Raw genomic sequence first — 21613 nt, 5'->3', positions numbered from 1 at the left:
TTAGTTTGGGAAAAGTTGCAACATTCTGACTAAAATTGGGAAATTGGTACTATGTTAATAAAAGCTTTAAAATTGAGATTGAGAATATTTTTAACCAGGTTTTTTTAACCAGGTTTTCCGAAGGAAAAAACTGGTTATTAGATTGGCGAATGCGGGCGGGCTGGCTGGCTGGCTGGCGGGCTGGCTGGCTGGCGGGCTGGCGGAATAAGCTTGTCCGGGCCATAACTATGTCGTTCATTGTCAGATTTTAAAATCATTTGGCACATTTGTTCACCATCATTGGACGGTGTGTCGCGCGAAATAATTACGTCGATATCTCCAAGGTCAAGGTCACACTTTGAGTTCAAAGGTCAAAAATGGCCATAAATGAGCTTGTCCGAGCCATAACTATGTCGTTCATCGTCAGATTTTAAAATCATTTGGCACATTTGTTCACCATCATTGGACGGTGTGTCGCGCGAAATAATTACGTCGATATCTCCAAGGTCAAGGTCACACTTTGAGTTCAAAGGTCAAAAATGGCCATAAATGAGCTTGTCCTGGCCATAACTATGTCATTCATTGTGAGATTTTAAAATCATTTGGCACATTTGTTCACCATCATGGGACGGTGTGTCCCACGAAAGAATCACGTCAATATCTCCAATGTCAAGGTCGCCACGACTAAAAATAGATTTAAAAAAAAAAAAAAACTTACAAAGGGGGTTAATTTTTTTTGTTCATTTCAAAAGTTCAGTTTGAGTTTTCTCCCTTTATCAGATTTTTTTTTCACAATGAAAACCTGGTTTTGTGACAATTTTGTCCCTTGTTAATATAATTTATAATCACTTAGGTTCAACTGGAAGAGCTTGATAGGGAAATGAACTAAATGTTAAGATGAATCTATTTTTTGGTGCGAACCTATTTTTGGGGGCGAACCTTAAATTGCACATTGGAGAGTTGTTTGGAAAATATATAGTTTTTAAGATTTGGAATGGGGCAGAATTTTTGCTCAAAATTTGACCAAAAAAATAAGCACTGCTTGGTTACTGATGATGTATCTGTTTGAATAAATACTTGCAAAGGATGTTCTGTCATTTAACTTGCTAACCTTAAAAGACACATCATACATTACAACTATTCAAATAATAACCCTTTCCCCCATAAGAAGCAAAGTCGAAATGGCTTTTGTAACCAGCATAAAACCAGAACAGCCTGCAGGTAACTCACAGATCTGTTCAGGTTTTATACTGTTTGCTGCTCATAAGTAACAAAGGGTTGGAAATGAAGCCTTTAAAACTTTATTAAGAATTTAGTAAGAAAGAAATTTAATTAAATAAACTTTCTAATGGCTACAAATGGGTCAAAATACGTATCTAAGTGGTAAAGGGTTAAAATCTTCATGCATGTATGTCATACACAAGCCATGGTCTAGCTAGGCCTAAAGGGCAGGGCCCAGCACACTGCTGCACAGAAATATTTTGTAAACATCTTGTATTGAAATATGCGCCAGGGATAATAGGACCTTTTGACATTAGAAAACACTGGCTTAGTGTCACACACAAATCTAAGTCGATATTTGTATTTAACTTTAAGCGTTTTTCACAATTTTTTACTTGAATTTGACCATCATGCTCAATTTGGTGTTCATAGTTTTTTTTTAGCTTTACTGGCCAAAGGCCTGAAGAGCTTATGTCATGGCGTTGTTTCCGTTGTGCGTGCGTGTGTTAGACTTTTTCTTGTTTACGCGATAAAGTCCACAGTTTTCATCTGATTCTTTTCAAACTTGTTCAGTGTCTTTATATTAATGAGGACTCAAACCCTTTTGAAAATGGGTTACATCAGAGTAAAAAGTCCAGAATTATCTCCCCTTGAATTTGAGAAAATTGTGAAATAAGGCTTGTTTACGCAATAAAGTCCACAGTTTTCATCCAATCATTTCCCAACTTGCACAGAGTCTTTATCTAAATGATGAGTCAAACCCTATCGAAAATGAGCAATATCAGAGTTATAAGTCCAGAATTATCTCCTCTTGAATTTGAGAAAAAAATGAAAATTCAGTTTTTTTTATGTGATAAAGTCTATAATTTTCATCCAATTCTTGGCAAACTTGCACAGTGTCTTTGTATCAATGAGGACTCAAACTCTATTGAATATGAGCAGTATCGTAGAAATAAGTACACAATAATCTCCCCTTGAATTTGAGAAAATTCTCCTTGTTTGTGCGATTAAGTACACAGTTTCCATCTTATTCTGCACAGTGTTTATAGCAACTAGTAGAGCGATTCAGGACCTCATGGGCCTCTTGTTTAGCTCTACTGGCCAAAGGCTGCAAGAACTTATGTGATGGTATGGTTTCCGTTGTCCGTCCGTCCGTTTAAGCGGCTTATATGCAAACGTCTCAATTTCTTTAAAGCTCGCATATAAGTCGCTTATATGGCGCATATAAGCCGCTTATTTGCAAACTGCTCGATAACCGCATATAAATCGCATATAACTCCCTTATACCTGGCTTATATGTATCCAGTTTTTATATGCGGCTTATGCGCCACTTACATCTCATTTGCATGTAAAATCCCAACATGCGGCTTATAAGCGACTTATATGCGAAACTTGTAAACCGCTTATATGCGACATATTAATTATTTTGGTAATGGCTACTATTATATATAAACTATTTCAATATCCCTTTCATATTTTCGCTGTACTTCAAGCTTCTCTTCATTAGTTTTAGGTTTTTAGGCGTAAGTTCAACCACCCCCGAAATGAAATTCCACATCTCGAAAACTTGTAATCTTGAAAATACGCACATTTACTCTCCCGCAATATCAAAACATTATTCGGTGCCCTCCAGTATAAATTCTTACGGTAAACAAAGTGTATTCTGATGGTATTAAGATCGATAAAATGCTGATTATTGCTGCTTTTTCAAAATAATAAATACATGTACCATTTTGTTCATTTCCCGATCTGAACTATTAGAATTTTATGTTAATTTGTGTATCGATCACAGCGAAGTCCGGAGACATTTTCTGGAGACATTTGCAGATCACAAATCGATTTTTTGATGCGACAACAGGTTTTTGTCATCTGGGCATCTAAAAAAAATTGAAATTTCCCTTATGTTGCTTTTTTTATCCTGGTCTCGAGTCGGCCCATAAAATATTGATGAAATTATCGGTTTATTATGAACATATAAAGTTGTTTTATTGATGAAAACGGCTTTCCACCAGTATTTCACAATAAGCTGGCCAGAATTTTTAACTGGTTCGACGTATCAACCAAATTTCTAGTTTCACTGGTCCTCCCTATCTTTTACTGACCCCAGGTTAACGGACCACGTTAGTGTCGAGCCCTGGTAAACTGTTTTGCTTGATGTCGGTCAGTCTGTCTGTTTGTCGGTCTGTCTGTCGGTAGACCAGTTTGTTTCCAATGACTCATCAAAGAATTGCCCTATTGGCTTGATACTTCACATGTGCGTCGGCATTTGACCGTAACATATACAACTAGGCCTATGCCTTTTTCATCAGAACAGTACAACCAACCCCGGCCAGTTTTGAAGACCTCTGCAAATTTCACCAGGAGGACTACTTGGAGTTTCTTCAGAAAATCAGTCAACAAGAAGACATTGAAAAATATGATGAAGAAGCCCAGCTCTACGGGTTAAGTATGTGGAGATTATTTGAGCCTTACCCATGAAATAAGCAACTTGTGCATATCAGTGTTTTAATTCACCATTTTGGGAATTGGGCCGGGTCCCTTTGCATTGGAAAAAATCGCTGCATTTTGACTAAACTTGGGAAAATAACTGTTGTTGTTGTTTTGCTAACGAATACTTTAAAATTGAGAATTAAAGTGTTTTCAATATTATATTCCGCCAGGGGGTGGGGCATTTCTCCTTATATGGCTATAGTAAAACCTTGTTAACACTCTAGAGGCCACATTTATTTTCCGATCTTCATTAAACTTGTTCAGAAGATTAGTCCCAATGATATCTTGGATGAGTTCAAAAATGGTAACCTTTGCTTGAAAAACATGGCTGCCAAGGGGTGAGGCGTTTTTCCTTATATGGCTACATATGGCTTTAGTAAAATCTTGTTAACACTCTAGTTTGCCCAATCTTCATGAAATTTGGTCAGAACATTTGTTTCCTGTGTAGTAAAGTTTGGTTTTATTATGTCATTATTATGTAACATTAACTGTATTATGTAATTTTTCATAACACAGAATTTCATAATTAACATAACTGTTTTAGCCATTAGCACTTATGATAAGCCTATCAACTAAGAGATAGCTGAAAGAAAGACAACATGTACATGATTTTGCAGTATTTATCTCCCTTGTTTAACATGGTTCAGTAATCTATTTTTAGTTCTGCTCTGGAATTTGGGAATTGATCATTGATAAATGGACTGTTCTTAGGGAAAATATACTACTCTGCCAGTGATGTCTTCTGAACTGTATAAAATACGCTGTTTTGGCTGATTTAATCAATTCTTGATGCTTTCTTGAAAAGGTAACAGCTCTTGAAAAAGGTTGGAATTTTGAAATAATTAAACTCTAAATTATTTTAACACCAGCATCAAGACATTTTGGCATTATTTTCTAAATTATTCTTATTATTGAGATTATTTTTATTTGGTATTTTCTCAATTAGAAAGACTCTATTTTATTTTAATAACTTTAGTAAATTCTTCTTATTAGCTCACCTGAGCACAACGTGCTCATGGTGAGCTTTTGTGATCGCCTTTTGTCCGTCGTCTGTCGTCAGTCGTCCATCGTCAAAATTTTGCCATGTGAACACTCTAGAGGCCACATTTATTGTCCGATCTTCATGAAACTTGGTCGGAACATTTTTCCCATTGATACCTCGACTGAGTTCGAAACTGGGTCATGCTGGGTCAAAAACTAGGTCACTAGGTCAAAATAAAGAAAAAACTTGTGAACACTGTAGAAGTCACATTTGATGCCAAATCTTCATGTAACTTTGTCAAAATGTTTGTCTAAATGATATGTTGGCCGACTTTAAAAATGGTTTTGGTCCGTTTAAAAACATGGCCACCAGGGGGCGGGGCAGTATTCCTTATATGGCTATAGAGAAACCTTGTAAACACTCTAGAAGTCACAATTTTTGCCCAATCATCATGAAACTTGGTGGAAACATTGGTTTCATTGATATCTCTGACCAGTTCGAAAATGGTCCAGATCGGTGAAAAAACATGGCCGCCAGTGGGCAGGGCATTTTTCTCTATATGTATATAGTGTAAACATGTGAACACTCTAGAAGTCACATTTTTGGTCAAATCTTCATGAAATTTGGTCAGAACATGTGTTTTCTGGATATGACAGTTTAGTTGGAAGATGGTTATGTTTGCTTGAAAAACATGGCTGCCAGGAGGCAGGGCGTTTTTCCTTAACTGGCTATATATGGCTATATTAAAATCTTGTTAACACTCTACTGGCCATATTTATTGTCTGATCTTCATGAAACTTGGTCAGAAGATTCATTCTAATGATATCTTGGATGAGTTCAAAAATGGTAACCTTTGCTTGAAAAACATGGCTGCCAAGGGGCAGGGCATTTTGCCTTATATGGCTATATATGGCTATAGTAAAATCTTGTTAACACTCTAGAAGCCACATTTATTGTCCATTCTTCATGAAACTTGGTCAGAAGCTTCATCCCAATAATATCTTGGAAGTGTTCGAAAATGATGCCGGTTGGTTGAAAAACATGGCCGCCAGGGGGCGGGGCATTTTTCCTTATATGGCTATAGTAAAACCTTGTTAACACTCTAGAGGCCAACTTTATTTTCCGATCTTCATGAAACTTGGTCAGAAGATTTTTCCCAATGATATCTTGGATGAGTTAGAAAATAGAAACCTTTGCTTGAAAAACATGGCTTTTAAGGGGCGGGGCATTTTTCCTTATATGGCTATATATGGCTGTAGTAAAATCTTGTTAACACTTTAGAGGCCACATTTACTGTCCGATCTTCATGAAACTTGGTCAGAAGATTGATCCTAATAATATCTTGGACGAGTTTGAAAATGTTGCCAGTTGGTTAAAAAACATGGCCGCCAGGGGGCAGGGCATTTTTCCTTATATGGCTTTAGTAAAACCTTGTTAACACTCTGGTTGCCACATTTATTTTCAGATCTTCATGAAACTTGCTTAGAAGATTGGTCTCAATGATATCTTGGATGAGTTGAAAATGGTAACGTTTGCTTGAAAAACATTGCTGCCGAGGGGCGGGGCATTTTTCCTTATATGGCTATATACATGTATGGCTATAGTAAAATCTTGTTAACACTCTAAAGGCCACATTATGAGGGGTTAGAGCCAGAACGTAATAAGTCCATTTTTCAAATAGTGGAAAAAAACGCAAAAGAAGGGTTGACAAACTACAACTTTTATTTGAATATGAATATTAGCATAATATTATGTTACAATATTAGGTAAAAGTATTGTTATGGCATTATAAACATATCATAGAATTGCATACAATATTTAATGCTTTTGTATTCAAAATAGCAATTACTTCATTATGGCATAAAAGTAAAACATATATATTTTCTGTGTGCCACTGTGTTAAGTGCACTTGGTGCTACTTAGCATAAGAATAGTACCCTGCTTTTCCTACGCCATACAGGTCTAAGTGCCCTTAAGGCAAAACAGCCCTGTGCTATGCATCTATTTTGAGAGACTGAATGAAACATTTGCACTTAGCACAAGTTCATATTAATATTCATAATACGAGATATTATTATACAGAAGTACATCATTATTTCCTTTTGCATTCTAGATCTTAACAGGACATACACATGTAACAATACATATATTTCAATTAGTATGGACTTGTTTGTCTCCAACCTTCACAATGGAACAAAGTCAAGATTCAGATTTTCTATTCCACATTTGAATCTTCACTTTCTTCCATTGTACCTGGTTCTGGAAGACTGTCCCTAGTTGTCTTATCAGATGGAACATCCTTGAAATACTGGTCATATTCTTAAGGAATTATTCATCAGAGCAAAGTGATACATGTAGCAGGTCTTTTTTCTTTGCTACTGTAATTGGAAGTTTGGCATCATACAAGGGTTTTAAGACACATTTTATATTTGAAATACTATGACTTTTTAGATATCAATCATGTAGCCAAATATGTACTACCGTTAAACGTTGTAAATGTAAGTGGACAAAACGTTTTATGGACAAAAATAACATGGATAAAACTGCAAAAAAGTGATCCGGGGCGTGTGTTTTTTAAGAGCAGTTTCGATGACACCAGTTTTCAGTGTGTGAAACTTAAATCCTCAAGGAAAGGACCTTCTATAAAATGTGACTTCTCCTCATTTATATATAGACACCTATGAAGTTTCATGTTAAAAAACTTAAATAGTTTCTAAAATATAGCTCTAAAAAGTTTGTGACAGACAGACAGATGAATTGTACTTTTGAATATAAAATGTCTGTTAAATGTCAAACAACTTACAAAGGCTGATTTTGTAAAATAGTGTGGATTTATTAGATTTGTGAAATGCTTGCATCAAAGCTGTGAGATGGCTGACCCAGGCCACACTCAAAGAAGTAAAAAAGCCCTACAACATTTACAGGTTTTGATAGCAGAATAACTCCATAATGTATTGCAGTATAACCACATGATTTGTCGCAAAATTACCTTTAATTTCAAAATCTGTCCACATAAAATAGGTAAGGGTGGTGGAAGAATGATAATTTATTAAAGCAAAGTTAAAAATGATTCTGTAAATTGCAGTGGAATTGTAAACTTGTTAAAATCCACTTTATACTGCAATTTGAACCAAAATGTTTGCTCATGCCATTTTAATAAGGCAAAAGGAAATTATTGCTTATATTGAGGTATAAAAACCATTGAAAACAAATGATAAAAAATTTATATGCAGAAATATGCAAGTACTATACTGCCATAGATTATCTAGGAGATAACATAGCACATGTATGTATTCTATATGATTAAACTATATATGTCAGTCAATTACAAATAATTTGCAAAGTATCTTGTGGAGCTTGCTTAAAATTGTATAATAAGTGTACGAACTGAAGTTTCTAAAAACAAACCTCTTTAACCATTGGTGGGTTTTCATACTCAAAATACTTTTTCCAAGTATATAATCACAATGATGGTATTGTTAAGTTGAGTGTGTCTTTCAAAAATCACTTTAAGTTTCAATTAAACATTTCTCATTATGAATAAAATTTCCTTGTTGAGGAGAACACTTTTAGTTATTAACTAGTGGTTGAAGTAGGCATTCATGACTCTGTATTGAACCACTTAAGAACAATCTACCATTCATCCATCTCCAGTCTGAATGTTAAATTATTAAAAGTGTTTTTGGAAGAGAGCATGTCTCAACTATCTAAAGGGAACGACTTACTAATTCGTGGGAACGAGGAAGCTATGTTGTGGGACAACTTACTAAGTTAAGGGAACGATCAAGATATAAAAAAAGAGTGCAAAACTAAATAAAAGAGGAGTGCAAAGAAACAAAGAGCGGTGCAGTAAAGTGTTTAATGCACTTTCCTTTATTTAATGCACTGCTCTTTTTTCATTGCACTCTTCATTTATTTAGTTTTGCACTACTCTTTTTTGTATCTCGTTCTCTCGACTTAATAAATCATTCCCACGACATAGTTAACTCATTCCCTCTAGGTAGTATGTCGGGGAAACAAGATAGAAAAAAGAGGAGTGCAGTTTATAAAAAAGAGGAGTAAATGTCATCTCTATGCCACTGTACATCTAAATATGAATGCAAACATGTCTGTCTCATGGAGCTGCACATTTTGAGTGGTGAAAGGTCAAGGTCAAGGTCATCCTTCAAGGTCAGAGGTCAAATATATGTGGCCAAAATCGCTCATTTTATGAGTACTTTTGCAATATTGAAGATAGCAACTTGATATTTGGCATGCATGTGTATCTCATGGAGCTGCACATTTTGAGTGGTGAAAGGTCAAGGTCATTCTTCAAGGTCAGAGGTCAAATATATGTGGCCCAAATCGCTTATTTTATGAATACTTTTGCAATATTGAAGATAGCAACTTGATTTTTGGCATGCATGTGTATCTCATGGAGCTGCACATGTTGAGTGGTGAAAGGTCAAGGTCAATGTCATCCTTCAAGGTCAAATATATGGGTCTAAATTGCTCATGTAATGTCACTTCTGCAATATTGAAGCTAGCAAGTTTATATTTGAAATGATGTGTATCTCATGGAATTGCACATTTTGAGTGGAAAAGGGTCAAGGTCAAGGTCATCCTACAAGGTCAAACATCATATAGGGGGACATTGTGTTTCACAAACGCATCTTGTTTCATTCTGCCTCTTCTAACCATGTTAAGAATGGCCCCCACCTTGCCCCTGTACTGACCTGTGGGTCATTTTTATTGTCATATGGACTGGGATGGTCATGGAAGGAAGAAAGTGTAAGATTTTGAAGGGACTTGTTCACATATTTTGTGAGAAGGTTGACTGACATAAGTCAGTGATATAACTAAAAGAAATTAATACAGCAACAAATTTAAATTAAACAAAAACAGACATATACCGGTAACTACAAATTATACAAATATATAGCAGTACATATTGTATGGTATCGTAATATGCTTTTACTGTTTTTTTAATATGTATATTAATTTAAGTAGGCATGTTTTAATAGACATGCGTATCTTTGTTTAACATTTAAATTATTTTATGTCATTTCATAAACTGTATTATTTCCGTTTTCAACCGAGATTGTACGATTTTGTCAAATATTTATGAATTTATATAAAACGTGTAAAAACTTATTATACATATATTTCAATATAAATTAAAATAAAAGTTAGGAAGGACATGTGTCGAAAAATGCGAAATAAGCCTGATATTTAATTCTGAAATCGCCAATGTCTGTACAGTCGAGTTCGCCAGCATGTATATCATGCATGTACGATGTGAATCTAAATTTTGTTTTACGGATCATTTTAATTTCCTGCAACGATATATATTCATACGACACATGGAACACTAACTTCGAACCTGATAAAAAGATGAATGCTTTGGTTATTGTAGGAAAATATGTACGAAATATATTCGTCACAATCGGCTCAGGGCGCTAATTTGTCTTTGCTGCATTTTATGAAATTCGTCTTCAATGTATATTTTTTCTTGCCTATTTTGCGTCATTGTAACATATTTTAATCAATATATTACAATTTAACACATACAAAGATCGTATAGTCTCACTTTAATAATATTTGTTAAAATAAATTGTGAACTTTTTAACCAATTTATGTTACATTGTTCCATCTTAATCTGTAAAGAAAATGACACTAACACAGGGCATCAACAAGAACGATGAAGAACGTGTCCTTTAAATATTGCTAAATCTATGTCAGTTTGCAACATGTATGGGGAAAAATTGTTGCCTTGTTTTACTGATAAGGGATTTGATTACAGAACATGAATATATCTTTTAAACATTTTCTATAAAGTATGTGTTCGTCATTATCAGTAAACAAATTGACTGCATAATGTTACATCAAATACTGCAAGGAGAAAAAAAGTCAGTTGAGGTAGCCAAGAAATCATGCGAGAATTTCTAGCTGCTTACCTACTCTGGAATGTATGGGTTTAGTTTTAATCTACGCTTGGTCAGAACATTTTTCCCATTGATACCTCGACTTAGTTCGAAACTGGGTCATGCTGGGTCAAAAACTAGGTCACTAGGTCAAAATAAAGAAAAACATTGTGAACACTGTAGAAGTCACATTTGATGCCAAATCTTCATGTAACTTTGTCAAAATGTTTGTCTAAATAATATGTTGGTCGACTTCAAAAATGGTTTCGGTCCGTTGAAAAACATGGCCACCAGGGGGTGGGGCAGTATTCCTTATATGGCTATTGAGAAACCTTGTAAACACTCAAGAAGTCACAATTTTTGCCCAATCATCATGAAACTTGGTGGAAACATTGCTTTCATTGATATCTCGGACCAGTCCGAAAATGGTCCAGATCGGTGAAAAAACATGGCCGCCAGTGGGCGGGGCATTTTTCTCTATATGTATATAGTGAAAACATGTGAACACTCTAGAAGTCACATTTTTGGTCCAATCTTCATGAAATTTGGTCAGAACATGTGTTTTCTGGATATGACGGTTGAGTTCGAAAATGATTACGTTTGCTTGAAAAACATGGCTTGCCAAGGGGCAGGGCATTTTTCCTTATATGGCTATATTAAAATCTTGTTAACATTCTAGTGGCCACATTTTTTGTCTGATCTTCATGAAACTTGGTCAGAAGATTCATTCCCATGGTATCTTGGATGAGTTCAAAAATGGTAACATTTGCTTGAAAAACGTGGCTGCCAAGGGACGGGGCATTTTGCCTTATATGGCTATATATGGCTATAGTAAAATCATGTTAACACTCTAGAGGCCACATTTAATGTTCATTTTTCATGAAACTTGGTCAGAAGATTCATCCCAATAATATCTTGGAAGTGATTGAAAATGATGCCGGTTTGTTGAAAAACATGGCCGCCAGGGGGCGGGGCATTTTTCCTAATATGGCTATAGTAAAACCTTGTTAACACTCTTAGAGGCCACCTTTATTTTCCGATCTTCATGAAACTTGGTCAGAAGATTTTTCCCAATGATATCTTGGATGAGTTGGAAAATAGTTATCTTTGCTTGAAAAACATGGCTTTCAAGGGGCGGGGCATTTTTCCTTATAGGGCTATATATGGCAATAGTAAAATCTTGTTAACACTTTAGAGGCCACATTTACTGTCCGATCTTCATGAAACTTGGTCAGAAGATTGATCCTAATAATATCTTGGAAGACTTAAAAAATGATGCCCTTTGGTTAAAAAACATGGCCGCCAGGGGGCGGGGCATTTTTCCTTATTTGGCTATAGTAAAACCTTGTTAACAGTTAATAACACTCTAGAGGCCACATTTATTTTCTGATCTCCATGAAACTTTGTCAGAAGATTTGTCCCAATAATATCTTGTTATCTCAGGTGAGCGACTTTGGGCCTTTCAGGCCCTCTTGTTTTTACATTTGATTCACTGAAGTTTCCTAATCTCCATAAATATTGTTCTTTAGATTAAGTTAGACCTATTTTGTAAACTAGATTTTGAAGCACTTTCTAGACTAACAGTAACTAATATTTATATCAGTTTTTTGACAGATTGTGAACTTCTTTTTACATTCATTAAGGTATTTGCTGTATGTTGTACATTTTTGTAACGATACTTAGATGCCTTAGACTTGGCTTGTACCTGTTCTTAATTCTCTGTCATTGTTCTTCATTTTCCGAGTTCTTGGAATAAAAGTAAGTTATTTTTGTTAAAGCTGCTTTGGTTTTCACTTATAAATAAATTCTTTGAGTGTATTCAGGCGTCTCTGGCTGGACGCCTTTAGTTAATTGAATTACAACCAGTCAGTGGTGTCATCCTGACCAGAAATAAGCTTTCGTCAAATAAATATTTCCGCATCACAAAGTTACATAAATCGTACCCATCCTGTGACCGGTTCATTTGTGTAAGCGAAGGAGACCGCACTACCACACCTGGATACGACAGTTGAGTTCGATGATGGTTTGGATAGGTACAAAAACATGGCCTTCAGGGGGGGGGGGTCTTTTTCCTTATATTTATATGGTAAAAAAGCTTGTGAACACTCTAGAAGTCACATTTTTTGCCTAATCATCATGAAAATTTGTCAAAACATTAGTTATGTGGATGTCTCGGACGAGTTTGAAAATGGTCGTGATCAGTGAAAAAACATTGCCGCCAGGGAGTGGGGCAGTTTTCTTTATATGTATATAGTGAAAACATGTGAACAGTCTAGAAGACACATTTTTTGCCCAATCTTCATGAAATTTGGACATATCTTGGAAGAGTTAAAAAATGGTTCAGGTCTGTTAAAAAAACATGGCCGCCAAGGGGCCATTTGTTGTTCATTCTTCATGAAACTTGGTTAGAACATTTTGTTCCATTGATATTTTGGGCTGCAAAGAACAGATCATTTCTTTTTATCTCAGGTGAGCGACTTTGAGCCTTTCAGGCCCTCTTGTTTTTTTGTTTTTGGGGAGGGGTCTTTAATGGGAAATTTTAAGGCCCCATTTATATCTACTTTTTTCCATCGGGAATGGGGCCTAATACCTGCACCACATTTGAACGAAAAAAGCATGTCAAATAATGATGAGAAATTGGGTGAAATATTTGGGTTTTCTTTATGTACGAAATATTGACAAGTATATCAGTAGCGAGTATGCAAACATATCGTTTATCGTTTATTCTTATGACTTTATTCTTACGATAGAAATTAAAAGGATAATATGTATATTCAAATAATGTATATATGCAATGTTAAGATAAAGTCTGAACAATTAATAATGGGAGGTATTTACAAAACTAAGACCTGGTTAAGATTTATTTAAAGTAAGAAAGCAAACACACTCAGGGTGGGGTATAATTGGAATCAATAACATGGAAAGTCAGACCTGATTAAATCCAAATAAGAACACATTGAGTCCAGAGTCGGCATATAGATACGAGATTATAAGTAACACTCATGGTCAATAAACAGCACAGATGAAAAGGTCACCTATTGTCTGGGGTACAAAAGTTATAGTACTGACGAAAGTAACAGAATTACTCTATATCAATAAAAATTGATTAGTACCAATATATATTGATTAAATTTTAGTATATCCGCCAAGCAAGTGAATACATGAAAAAGTGTTCCTTCTAGAATATTCTGACGAATCAACCAATGAATAATAACCATACTAGCTGAGGACCAATCAAAAGTTTAAAAGAAAAATATGCAAATTAATTTGGGGACAAAATGGGGATGTTTGGAAGGAGAGCGGCGCTCCGCGGTTGGGTTAGCGTTTAGACTTGGAGGTGTACGGATCGAGAAAGATACGATCATGTAGCTATCAGACTGTATTTGTATAACCGAAAATATTAAGTATGTTAGACATTAAATTGGACTAGAAACTGATACATGGTGTTGTTGAATATTTTATCCTATATTATGCAGAGAAACCGATATAATAAAGAGGGACCGACTTGTCCCATGCGTGACACGAGAAAATGGTAGTTAATGCAAATCTCGTCATCTTGGCAATTCGCGCATGACGAGATATCGAATGATAGGCTACATACCGGTAATTTAAGAGTAATAAACATTGCCAGTAACTATGTGTCGTCCATGAACTATGAACGATTACGGGACACAGGACGTTAAATGGTGCTCGTGAACCAAGGATTCGAACAAAGAAATACTACCACTTACGATTACGAAGCCATGAAAAACAACACGAAGAAACTCCGTTTCGGCAACTTCTGTAACCAGTAACAACAACCGTGAGCCGGGAACAACGACATCAGACCGCACATATTCTGCAACTTCCGGTGAGTGACTGTTTTATTTCCTAACGCTTGTATCAAAATGGCAAATCAAATAATCCCTGAATTATTTCAAAATTTAAATGAACAAATTAAAGATGTTAAAACGGCCATAAGCACTCAGACTATTTCACAGGTTGTACAATCATTTGATGGAAATTCAAACGAATTTAAAAATTGGATTACAAATGTAGAAAAATATGGAATGCTTACCAATTTAGATGAGAATAAATTAAAATTTGTTGCTTACCAATCTAGTAAAGGGCTTGTTAGTGATTACATACATCGTTTTTTGACTGATGATTCGACAGGGACGTGGACAGATTTAAAGGAACAGCTTAAATTAAGATTTGCAGAAATTCAAGACCCACAATACGCTTTCTCATTATTAAAGACGACTAAACAAAAGACCGACGAAAATGTTCAAATATACGCTGAGCGACTTTTATCTCTTGCGACGGATGCATACGAAAATATTGAAGGAAATTTAGAATATAAAGAAAAACAGTTAGTAGAAATTTTTATTGACGGATTATCGCACGATTATTTGAGACTTAAATTAATGCGCGAAAATCATGCAACGTTATCAAATGCTTTAAAAAGCGCTATACATGAGCAAAGTGTCAGAGCTAGGTTTGAGTTACGATCACAAATAAATGGACTTGATAACATTACGACCGATAATATTCAGACAGGTATCGATTATATTAGGTCATCTATTGTTTGCACATATTGTAAGAAACACGGTCATTCTATTGAAATCTGTCGCCGTAGGCAACGCGAGATAAGTGCATATACGGTAGGGCGGAACGGTCATACGATAAATCAAAACGATAAAAGGCGCAAGAAAGAATATGACAAAAATTGGAAAGATAAAATTGATTGTTGGAATTGTGGTAAATTAGGACACTTTAGTAGAGAATGTACCCAAAGGAAAACGTACATTAATCGAAAAAACTAGGAAATTCTTACCAAAAAGGGGTCTATGGTAAGAATGGAAAAGTCGAGACATATAATATCGCTTTGTGTGGTAGTCCAAATTCTTGTGTTATTTCAACAGGTGGTTATCAATTTAGGAGCTTGGTAGACTCCGGCGCTGAAGTTTCATTGATAAGTAAACGTACTTATGATATGTTAAAACACAAACCAGCACTGATAATAAAAAAAGTAAATCTAAAGTCGGTAAACGGAAATTCATTACATGTCCACGGAAGTGTAAAATTGAGATTCAAAATAGGGAGCATATATAAAGAGCACATGTTTTTTGTAGTAAGTAACGTTAATAGAAATGTTATTTTAGGAAGAGACTTTTTACAAGATAATGGTGTCCGTTTATACTTTGATTTAGGATGTCTGAGGATTGATAACTGTTATGTACCTCAAGAAGAAGATGTACATCTCTCAACGATAGCGAGATTAACTAGACATACTGTGTTAAAACCACAAACTGCCTATAGACTTTTTGCTCAAGCTAAAAGAAACTGCATACGTTCAAATACGAATTATGAATTCAATGGAATAAGCAATTCTTTCTTTGATAATGAACCCGGTTTAACAATTGTTAATTCAGTCGTCAAGACAACGCGTGATAGACAATTTCCCATTTTAATTATAAACAATACGCACAAAACAATAAGGCTTAGACGACACTGTGCCATAGGGCGAATAAAATCGGTAAATGATAATGAAATATGCTCAGTACAAGAAGTTATTAAAAATAATCAGCCGAAATCAGGTTTATCTAAAGATGAAATCTTATCAGATTTACGTGTAGATGAAAATCAAAAAGAAAATATTCTACCGATACTCTTAAAACACAGAACTCTCTTCGCAAGAAATAATTTAGAATTAACACAAACTTCAGCGATAGAATTTACCATAGATACAGGGGATCATCCGCCCATTAAATTAAGGCCGTATCGAACACCATTAAACAATAAGGTATTCATAGATAAAGCCATCGACGAAATGCTAGACGCAAACATAATAAGTCCATCAAGAAGTCCGTGGAGCTTCCCTATTGTTTTAGTAGATAAAAAGAAAAATAACCATGATTCAAATAAAGATAATAAAGATGAGAAAAGGTTCTGTGTTGATTTTAGACAATTAAACAAAATTACAAAACCAATTGCCTATCCATTACCATTAATAGATGATATATTGGCGTTATTAGGTAAAAGTAAATATTTCACCAGTTTAGATTTGATATCGGGATATTGGCAAATACCTATAAAGGAAGAGGACCGAGAAAAAACGGCTTTCGCTTCGGGATTCAGGGGTCTATTTCAATTTAATGTTATGCCCTTCGGTGCCTCCTCCGCCGGTGCTATATTTCAAGAATTGGCTAATAAAGTACTCAAAGGTTGTGAGAGCTTCGCTGTGGCGTATCTAGACGATATTTTAATATTTTCACCTGACTTGCAATCTCATTTATCACACGTAGATACAGTACTACAGAGTCTCAGTAAACATAACCTAAAGCTAAAACTATCAAAATGTCAATTCTTACAAAGAGAGACTAGATACCTAGGCTTCATCATAGATCAAAATGGTATAAGGCCGGATCCGTTAAAAGTGGAAGCGATCCGACAATTCCCTAGGCCAAAGTGCGTGCGCGATGTACGATCCATCTTAGGTGCTGCAGGATTTTATAGGAGATTCTGTCCGTCGTATTCAGAAGTAGTCGAGCCACTCATTAATCTCACGAGAAAGAATGTCCCATTTAAATGGTCAAAACAATGCGAAGATAGTTTCCTACAATTAAAAGACTCATTTACGCAAATCCCTTATCTTTCATACCCTGATCCAAAAAAAGGTTATATTCTGTATACGGATGCATCTGATAAATGCGTCGGAGCCTGTTTGACTCAAAAATGCGACAGTAACGAGACCGGGGATTATGTGGGCGAAAAGCCGATATTTTTCATATCGCACAGATTAAGCCCCACACAATGCAAATATAGTACCATTGAAAAAGAATGTTACAGCATATTTTACAGTCTAAGTAAATTGCACCATTATTTACACAATGCTGAATTTGTTATAAAGAGTGATCACAAGCCGCTTAAGTATTTATTGGAAAGTCCGATGCAAAACAAGAAAATACAATTATGGGCCTTAAGTATAGCGGGTTACAACTGCAAAATTGAATATATACCGGGAAAAAAGAATATTATTGCTGACTTTCTAAGCCGACCTCCAAAAACCAAAATAAAGAATTATCAATGCGATCAAACAGAACTAGAATTAGATATTAACGATAAACATTTGACGATTAGTTCGGAAATAAATGGACAAAACCAGACGCGCGAAATTAATGTAATTGACTCTACGCATATCGATCACAGGCAAATAATTGATAATATTATTACCCCGCGGCCACTTCCAGTCGACGACACAGCGTCGAATGATAACATATCAGGGCTTAATATGCAAATAGAACAAGAAAAAGACCCTCATATATCTGAGATTAAAGCGAGATTAAGATTAGGGAAACAGAACAAGAGTGAAGATGATAGATATTTAACGGTTGATGACATACTGTACTACATATCAAACGTAGATGAGGAACCTACTCTCAGGCTGTTTGTACCTAAACACCTGACTGATTCAGTTGTCAAGCAATACCATGATGGAAACGGACATCCTGGGTCTCAAAGGCTTTTCCAAACACTAAAAGAGAAATATTACTGGCCTAAAATGTTCAAAGAATTGAATGATTATGTATCTAAGTGCATTATATGTCAAAGTAGAAACTTAAAAGCAATCAAAGCTCCCATATCGTCAGATACCTCAATACCGCCGTTTCCGTTTTCAGTTGTTTCCATAGATATATGCGGTCCATATCCGAAAACGCTTTCCGGAAATAGATATATAATATGTTTCGTAGATCAATTCTCAGGATACATAGAAGCTTTCGCATCGCCTGATAAGTCTTCTGATAGCGTAATACACCTGTTAATGAACGAGATTTATTGCCGTCATAGTTGTCCTATAAGAATTATAACTGATAACGGAAAAGAATTCACAAGCACAGCTTTCACTGAAACATTAAAATCAATGAACATTGACCACGTAAAGACGACAATATATCATCCCGCGTCTAATGGCATGAACGAGCGTTCACATGGGACTATGAATAATATACTATCAAAACGGGTTCAAGAAAATGTACAACAATGGGACGTACATTTAAACATGTCTTTAGCGGCAATGAGATTTTGTACATCCGAGACTTCGAAGCACACACCGTTCTTCTTACTTTTTAATAGAGACCCTATTCTTCCAATAGACAACTTGTTAAAGCCTAGACGTAAATATCACGGTGAAGATTATCATAAAATAATATTAGAAGAACAACACAAATCATTTAAAAAGGTATGTGCCCAAATTCAAAAATCGAAACGTAGACAAGCTGATTATGCGAATAAAAATACGAAAGATATTAAATTCGAAATCAATGACCCCGTTTACTACAAAAACTTTCAACGTACAAATAAATTAGACAGTAAATGGAGGCCATATTATCGTATAATCGAACAAAAGTCGCCGTTAACATACGTAATAAAAAATCAGTTAGACAACTCAACTATTAAAGTTCACGCTGATCAAATAAGACACGCAAATATCGATGAATGGCCAGTGATAAATCAATCGTTAACGCGCCCGATTAGAAAAGCAAATTTAGCCTTTGCGGACGACACATTATCTTCTGATAGCGATTCAAATAACTCAGTACATGGGTTACCTGTAATTACGCAACAGACCCGACAGATTAGAGAAAATACGGACAACGAGGAAAATATTCCACTTGCGGAACTGCAAAAACATTTGAGAAACAAACAATTCGCGGATATACAGTCAAGCTCCAGTGAATCAGATACGATGCATTACAATAACGGTAATTCACAAAACTCACCTGTACGTAGGTTTGAAAATGATTCTTCAGACGATCAGATGCAAATTGACGCGGTAGCGTTAAAACACAAAAAACGAAAATTGACAAAAAGGACTTCACGTTCAAATAACGCAATGAAGAAAGCAATTTTCACGTGCCTTAAGACAATGGCTGAACACATGTAAATGAATGGACTGCAAAATAAAGCGAGATAGATGTCGAGACTTAAAGACCCCAAAAATTTTGTATATAGAGAAATATGTTTTGAATGTATATGTATTAAATATGTAAAAAGAGGATTATAGAGGACGATATCGTCCGATTTCGATAATGTATCGTCATTAGCATTGATTTACGGGTTTAGAATGAAATGAAAATGTCATACTTTAGTATACGGGTGAAATACCACTTATCCGTGCGCAAAAGCAACCAGCTCTGAAGCGTAATAAAACTTTTGGGAGATATTTACATAGACTAAGATCCGATTTAAGATTTATTTCAAGTATGAACACGAATACATTTACACCCAGGGTGGGATAAATAAATTGAAAAGTTCAATACCATACGTTAAGATTAGGAAATTGAAGGATTATATAACTGACAGACGGTTGATTAACGGAACAGGTCAACCTATTGACATATAGGATTGTTATTACATCATTTATCGTTGTAACGGTACATATGAAAGGGGTCAACAGAAAATCTTATGTGTACAGGCCATATAAAGTTTTATGTCACACCGAATAATGAAGTTTGAATAATTTATTATGCCAATATGGTTTCATTTCCCCAATGTAATTCCATTATCGGGAACATCTGTTGATATGGTCTTAGCTCTATATAAACAATTAGGCTCGTAGGTCAACGTTACTTCAAACTAATGAAATTTAAATAATTGATTATATAAGTGTGATTCCAATTTCTCAAGGTAAATAACGATACAAGTTCGGATTGAATGTATATCGGGATCTGCATAATTGATTATAAGAGTGTTCGGTATCGTTCCAAACGACGCACAATACCTGTATCGTATATCGACCTAATCTTATTGACCGACGCTTTCGTATGTTTGCACATAAGACATTATACAAATATACGCGTATCAGACCAGCTAATGATAACGCACTTGACAACGACGTAAATTAACGCTAGCTTATGCCCTACAGCTCTCAAGTAAACACCTTTTTAGGCGTAGATAACATTTTAACACAGTTTGTAAATATCCTTCAAAGCAACACAGTCCTTTTATTAGTATAATGCAAAAGATACAACTATATTGCTATAATACATTAAATTTTTGATACTGATCATATATATAGTTTTTTTTCGTTTCTTTATAAGAATAACTACATTAAGACAAGGGATTTTGTTTGTAAATTTTTGTTCTCTAAGTAAATAAAACATAATAAAGCACAATGCATTTTATTTAATAGACAAATGCGTATAGTTTAAATTAAACATAATGAATTTGTGTCATGAGAATAGCGTTTCTTTAGCACATTCATTTTATCTAGGTATATTATCACAGGTGTGATAAGTAATCTGAGTGCTAATATAACAAATTCGATTTACTATAACTATGTAAATAGAAAGCCCGTTTACCATTCCATGTAATTAACCCTATACGATTTGCCAATGCGATACAAGTTAAGGAGAAAAACAGCGCTCCTAAGATAGTTGGCGTGGTTTGCCTGCAGCAACATGCGTTCATAACGCATTTGAGATCGTGATCAGATCTTAACACCCCGACAAAGAAGAAGAATATGTCATCGACCGATATCTTCGACGACGATGTATCCGTCGAGAATCAGATGACGTAACAGACGACTTCAATTAGGATCAACATTGTCGACATTGATCCAAATTGTGAACCAGCATCAGTACCATACAACGAGTGGGCTGTTAATGGACATTTCACGCGTCGTCGAAAATGATTTTTAAAGATACGATGATATGAATGGACTTGATGATGAAAAATCGCGCGTACTTTGTACATATATTAGGTGAACATTTTATCGTCTATGAACTAATATATATATGTGTGTTACCTTTATTTCATGTACATAAACACTAATTATAATACTACAGTCATGAATGCAGACATTCTCCAGAACTATATATAATAAACGTTTGAAGTATTCTAAATCGTGCAACAGCCGAGGACCAACAGCTTCTCCGACCGACCATCATCGTCTTCATTCGGAAGCCGTCGTTTCAATCGACTGCATGTTACCATCTACAACCAGATGTCTCATCTCTTCACCTAGACGCCACATCGCCTCCAGCGAAGATGTCAA

The 21613-nt window shown here is 35.3% G+C and overlaps 1 protein-coding gene across 7 annotated transcripts in view; it reads left to right on the top strand.

Moving 5' to 3' along the window:
• Positions 1 to 21613, top strand: part of LOC127854197 (histone deacetylase 8-like) — a 45786-nt gene that overhangs the window by 5182 nt on the left and 18991 nt on the right. For all 7 annotated transcript variants that reach the window (XR_008036956.1, XR_008036957.1, XR_008036959.1 and 4 more), the window contains exon 3: positions 3510 to 3646. Coding sequence is in view for 3 of the 7 variants with exons in the window: in XM_052389229.1 (XP_052245189.1) it covers positions 3510 to 3646 (137 nt within the window). In the remaining 4 variants the exon portion in view is untranslated. The remainder of the gene's footprint in view (positions 1 to 3509; positions 3647 to 21613) is intronic.

This window comes from Dreissena polymorpha, chromosome 12 (genome assembly GCF_020536995.1).
Source record: "Dreissena polymorpha isolate Duluth1 chromosome 12, UMN_Dpol_1.0, whole genome shotgun sequence".
NCBI lineage: Eukaryota > Metazoa > Mollusca > Bivalvia > Myida > Dreissenidae > Dreissena > Dreissena polymorpha.
Note: the sequence above shows the minus strand (reverse complement) of the source record. Positions and strands in the feature narration are given on the sequence as shown.